The sequence below is a fragment of the Atta cephalotes genome (assembly GCF_000143395.1).
Source record: "Atta cephalotes unplaced genomic scaffold scaffold00003, whole genome shotgun sequence".
NCBI lineage: Eukaryota > Metazoa > Arthropoda > Insecta > Hymenoptera > Formicidae > Atta > Atta cephalotes.
Window position 1 is genome coordinate 4,200,401 of NW_012130067.1, and position 6,598 is coordinate 4,206,998.

General features: G+C 32.5%; 2 protein-coding genes across 2 annotated transcripts in view; both read left to right on the plus strand.

The window, feature by feature from the left end:
• The first annotated feature begins 398 nt into the window (after positions 1–398).
• Positions 399–2,969, plus strand: LOC105625570 (BTB/POZ domain-containing protein 1-like). Its single transcript, XM_012206893.1, has 6 exons — positions 399–697; positions 1,213–1,899; positions 1,972–2,131; positions 2,238–2,395; positions 2,486–2,720; positions 2,808–2,969. The coding sequence occupies exons 1-6, from the start codon at positions 399–401 to the stop codon at positions 2,967–2,969; spliced, it is 1,701 nt and encodes a 566-aa protein (XP_012062283.1).
• Positions 2,970–6,135: 3,166 nt separating this feature from the next.
• LOC105625571 (formin-like protein 20) overlaps positions 6,136–6,598 on the plus strand; it is a 7,425-nt gene continuing 6,962 nt past the window's right edge. The window contains exons 1-2 of the mRNA XM_012206894.1: positions 6,136–6,177; positions 6,252–6,384. Coding sequence (XP_012062284.1) covers positions 6,136–6,177; positions 6,252–6,384 — 175 coding nt within the window. The remainder of the gene's footprint in view (positions 6,178–6,251; positions 6,385–6,598) is intronic.

A 6,598-nucleotide genomic window follows, 5' to 3' on the forward strand; every position in this document is an offset into this window, starting at 1 on the left:
CAATTAGAAAAAAGAATTTTATTAACTGACCAATCAAAAAATGCTTCGAAGCATTCATAGCATCAAGTGAATCATAGCCTAGAAGCTCAAGGAGTGCGGCTGTGCAGCAGAATGTTGCTAGTGATTGTAGCTTGTTGACACCGCTGTTGCGTTGCGCATAATATATGTTCTGTGTGATTCTGTGCTGTTGAGTGTTGTGTATACGTTCTTCGGCATCTTTACGTATCCTTGGCATTCAGACTGCTTAAAGAGGATCACGATCGCGGTTTGAGGAATAAGGAAGAATAAAGTGAAACCGCGCCTGTCGAAGCGCTCGTCGCCGCTCGCGTTGGCGCGAGGCGTCGCGATTAAATGAGACGGGGCAGTACTTGGACAAGTATTACATCTGGTGCGCGAACATGTCTACGGAGACCGCCCTGAACGACGTGTCGAACGTCACGTCAAGGCTGCAGAGCCTGCGAGTGGCACACGCTGAGGACGATCCGTCCGAGAATGCGACGGCTGGCTGTTCAACGCTCGGTGGTTCGACGGCATCCAACGGCAGTGCGGCCGACGGCAGCGGACCGTCGTCATTGCGGGAGCCGTTACGGAACATCACCCTCTCTCGGGCACGGCGTGCTCTTAATTTCGTCGGCGACGACGATCAGCCGCTGAGCTCGTCCATCGTACGAAGCGAGGCTTCGTTCTCGAGCGATAAGTAAGTAGAATAGAATTTATTACACTTCAGCATATTTTACAGCTAAGAAGAGGACTTGGTTTACATAAATTCTTAACCCATTCATACATTCATATCTCATCCGCAAGCTATCGCACATATATTATTATAAAAATTTTGCTTATCCCTTTACTTTCCTACTTTTCTGATTAAACCTTCTGACTTCGCTTCTTTACCTATTTTATTTCATTTTATTTCTTTTCGCTTTATCTAGCGATAATTTTCTACATCAACTATCAAATGTTTGTCTTTTGTTATTCATTAAACATCAATAAAGATAGAAAAATGTTTATATTTATGTCACTGAATGAAAAGCAACAGTTCTATCTTTCTTAGCATTCCAATGTAGTAATAACAATAGAATACTTGTGTTTTCACCAAATGAAAAGGATCCATTATTTATCTAAATTTCTGGATTTCTATTAACTCGTAGTATTTATTGCAATAGGATTGTTAATATTTGTTAGTCGATATAGTCATACTTTTGGTATTTTTAGTCGTCCACCTATTAATGCGGCCAATATATCGTATTTGGATGGACGAACGCAGAATAATGCTACTTTGGAAAATTCTGCTACACAGAATCAACCTGTAGTTATGTACAACTGGCAAGGTACAAAGGCAACAATGCGCGAAAGAATTGTATTCCTCTTTAATAATGAAATATTGTCAGATGTGACTTTTCTGGTTGGAAGAGGAGCGCAGCAACAACGCATACCAGCTCATAAACTAGTCCTCTCCTGTGGAAGTGCTGTATTTGATGCAATGTTTAATGGAACGCTTGCAACAGCTTCTTCGGAAATAGAAGTACCTGATGTAGAGCCTGCTGCATTTTTGGCAGTGCTCCTTTTTCTATACACTGATGAAATACAGATAGATCCTGAAACTGTGATGACGACGCTATATACTGCTAAGAAATATGCAGTGGCTGCTTTAGAAAAGCATTGCGTTGATTTTTTAAAAAATAACCTGACGAGTGATAACGCTTTCTTGCTGCTGACGCAAGCCCGTCTGTTTGATGAACCACAATTAGCCTCGGTATGTTTGGACACCATAGACAGATTCACAACTGATGCCTTTACTGCAGATGGTTTCACAGATATTGATATTGATACATTGATGATAGTCTTAGAAAGAGATACTCTTCGTGTCAGGGAATCTAAATTGTTTCAAGCTGTTCTAAGGTATGTTGTAACGTTGTAGAATGTGTTGTTTATTCTGTAATATTATATATTTGATATATGTTCGAATTATAGATGGTCAGAAGCTGAATGTGTACGGCAGCAATTACCAGTCACTCCAGAAAATCAACGTCTGGTTTTAGGCGAAGCTTTGTCTTTGGTTCGTTTTCCCCTTATGTCGAAAGAGGAATTTACTGCGGGTCCAGCGCAATCTGGATTATTAAATTATTCAGAGGCTAGTATTACAATATTCTTTCAATACATATCTCATGTTATGCTAATTATTATTATATTCAAGCTAAGTAGTTTACACTCTGAAACTTTATGATTAAATTTTATAGGTCTTATCTTTATTCTCATATTTCATACTGAATCCTAAACCTTCGGTGGGGTTTCAAACGATGCCGCGGTGTTGTATGACAGGCAAGGAACAAACCGTATGCAGATTTCAACATACAAAGAGTAGATGGGGATATTTTGGGACTAGTGATCGTATTCGGTAAAAAATTATAATCTGTATTTTATGCATATAATTAACGATAAAAATTTCAAATATTCAATATTATAAAATATTTTAATTTTTACACAGATTTAGTGTAGATAGACGTATCTTTCTGATTGGATATGGAGTTTATGGCAGCACGCAAGAACCAGCGATATATGAAGTGACAGTCGAATTAATTCATACTGCGTCAGGAAAAGTGATAGCTACAAATGCAACAAGTTTCAGCTGTGATGGATCAAAGTACACATACCGTCTAATGTTTAAAGAATTAGCGGAAATCTTACCAAATACAATTTATACGGCATCAGCAACTTTCAAGGTTGTTGTACTCTATTAATTTATTATTTAATTAATTATTTTTACATATGATGTGGGATTGTAAAAAATATTAGTTTTTGTTTTTCAGGGGCCATATTCTTATTACGGCACAAAAGGAATGAAAGCAGTGATGGTGGATTGTGATTCAGGAAGTGGAAAAGTGAAATTCAAATTTAGCAGTGAGTTGGGAGATAATAATGGCACATCTACTGATGAAGGTCAAATACCCGAGCTTATTTTTTACACGTAATATATTTGCGACATTCCTGATACTTTCTTGACTGAATATCAGATAAATTATATAAATTATGTAAAAAGTATGCCGGATTTTGTCAATTATATATCTTGTGATTTAAGCAGTGATTTGATTTAAGTGATCTATGGGCATACCAAAGGAGTTAATTCAAGATTTTTTAATAATTTTACAGATAATGCTTTTTGATTTCATTGAATAATGAAATTTTGATAAAAATTTAATATTTACAGAACTAATGCAACTTTTATAATAATATTTGCAATACATCAACAATATTGTATACATTTTGATTTTTCAGCAAATTATGGAGTATATTATTTGTCTTTCAGATTTAAATATTAAGATTGTTTGAATATATCACACACATCTGTAGTTAATATGTTAATTATATTAATTATACAAGTAAGATTGATATTTAAAATTGGAGATCTATTTTTCTATTGTTTTAATTGAGATCCGTGAAAACCAAAAATATAGTTGTGTATAACAATGTTTAAAAAAAAGAGTTCACAAAAATACGAGAGAGAAAGAGAGAGAGAGATTGATCAAATGCACACTCTTAATTTCGCCTAAACGTTTCTTCTTCGGAATTATGTATTAATATAATTTGAAATTGTGAGTAATATATAACAACACTTCAATGCAAAAGTAATTAATGCAATAAAATGCCTATAAAGCATGCATAGAATATTTTTTAGTAAAAATTAGTATTTTGGTAGTCACAGTGCACAAAGCAATGTAAAACTTGATAGAATCTTATTATTATACCTAAGTATGAAAAATAGTCAAACGAAAGTAATATAAAACACCATTTTTTGATGTTCTTTAACTTTCTGAGGATCGGCATGTTTTTGATCGATTTTTTTATTTTAAGGACTAGAACTTTTTTGTCAATGTCATGAGATTGAGTAAAAAAGATGGTGCCACTATCGAGTCCCTAAAGGGGCCTCTGATCTTCTACAGGTTAATAAAATACTTTTTTTTTAATTATTCAATGATTTATTTAAGTATTAATAAAATTTAATGTATTTTCTTAACGATTCAAGAAAACACATTTGAAATGGGACTTCTATTAATAGATAATGAATGGTGCTAGCTAATGAGATAACATTGTTATCCTTAGCATTTTTAGAAATAAGCATACTTTGTAGACATAAGTCCAATATTGTTTTTTTCTTCGTAGTAGTGCATATATATACAATTTATTTGTGATTATATTTCATTATATAAAAATAGAGATGTACATGTAATGTTAAACAATTAAATAGATTTATTCCGCAAAGTATTTTTTTGAACATTAATATTATCACCCAAGTCTTTTTTTTTTAAATTAAAATATAGCGTTTATAAAAAATAATGTTTAATACTTTCCAATAAAATTATCTTCTATTATCGATAAGATAATATCAGAAACATGATTTTAATTTACATTATTAAGTCAAATTGATATGTTACAAATAAAAAGATTAAAATTAAGTTATTAGATCTGTTTTTATTGTTGCACTTTGTACACGGAATCGGAAGACGGAACGGATTTCTTACTAGAAATGAGTTCATTAGCATTCCGTTCCTTAAGAAGTTTATTGTATCGGAACCACCGGAATCATGACTGGAATAGAAACGATAGAATCAACGGAATGTCATGTCGATTGTAGGCTATGTCGATCTTGTTATTGTTGATGGTTGAAAATTTGACAACTTGGAAGAAGAAAATTATTAATAATTCTTAATACGACATATTCTTGTATATATACATATATACATATATATTCTTTTATATATATATATATACATATATATACATATATATATATATATATTCTTTTATATATACATAATCCAACTATAATGCCAGTAATTCTTTAAATAATTCCGATGTCATTCTGAAGTAATTGAAGAACTTTTCACGATCGGTCGTTTGTATTTCAAGGACTAAATCATCATTTGCGCCGGAGACGCCTTATTCTTTGTGTAAACATTGATTGTGTCCAGAATTTTCGTTTTCTTTTATATTTCTGTTGTTACAATAAACATTATAAGCGAAATAAAATTTTCGCACACTCTTAAATATTGGAATAGCACGCCAACTTGGCACATTTCTTGTCTTTCGCAATAATTTTAACATTAGTAATAACACTACTTCTTCATCCATCATTGTAGATTTATAAAAGGAAGTTTTTGAATATTCGTTTCAATTTTTAGATTCCACCAACTCAACTGAATATGCCGTTCCGTTCGAGAAATAAAAATTTTCTCTACCCATTCCATATAGCTGGAATATAATGGAATTTTGGTAATAAAATGTCTTTTATAATTCAGTATTTAAAATAATGTTATAGATAATTGCACAAATTATTCATACTACTGTTTTAGTTGCATTAAAATAACGAAATATCGATTAAACAAATTAGCTTGCGATTGCGACATTCCGTCTGTTTCTATTTCGTTCTGATTAGGATGGATAGAGAAATTTCTTATGAAACGGAATTGTAGTGAATTCAATTTTTTAGTAAGAAACCGTCCCGTCGTTCCGATTCCATATACATATTATATATGGGGCGGCACCCTGATTTTTCTCTGACGAAAATCAAAAGATCGTGAATATACGTGTTACCCATCAGAAATATTCGTGGATATGCTACGTAGTTCATGTTTTGTGCACATAAAGGCGCTGACAAGGACTATCTAAAACGTAGACATATCCACAGTATTCCATAGTCCGCAACTCTCGGTCTGGGATTTTCTATTGCTTTCTCTATCTCTGTTTCTATCCTATTCACACAAGAAGAGCATTAAGTTATGGTTGAGTGAATTTTTATTTCGCAAGCGACATTTGACTACTGGTACGTAAGAAATACGTGATCGATATAACACTTAAATGCTTAAATGCACCTGAAGCATTTAAGATAACTGTACAAAGTGTGAGTTTGTGATGTGAGATTGTCAATCTCCTTTACACTGAAGCTTAACCTATTGTTCCAATGATTTATGAACTTCGATGCTTGGCAGAACTTTATAGCGCGTGCTGAGGTAAATTGTTGCATTCTTTCCTTCTGGATTCATTAGCTTGGCTTATTTTTTAATTTAAATTCACAGCCCACGAAAATGTTGGGATCATGAGAATTACCACATTGTTTCCAGTAGTGTACATTTTATCTCTATGGCTAAGGGAAAAATAAGAGGTTCTGACTCCAACAATAAGGTATGTAATTTACATAAGTGAGTTACTTTATATTTTTTTTAAATTAATATTTTCCGTATATTTTTTATAATTAGTTAACAGCATCAAATGCAGCATTTAAAAATGGAGAAACTTATACATCAGAATTTGAGATTAATGAGACACCACCTAGCGCTAGGACCTTACTTACTAAAGGTTACACGCAAGATGAAATTAATTCATATTCAGGTAAAATTTCTTTTTAGCTTGTGTTTTATATTATGTATTTTTTATATGAATGTACTAATATATATATGTATATATATATATATATATATATATATATATATATATATATATATATAGTGTGTGTAGTATATATATATATTAATATAGTAGTATACACGTACGTAACTAACGTAACGTTAGGTACGTTACGTTACGTAAACGAACGTAAAACGTA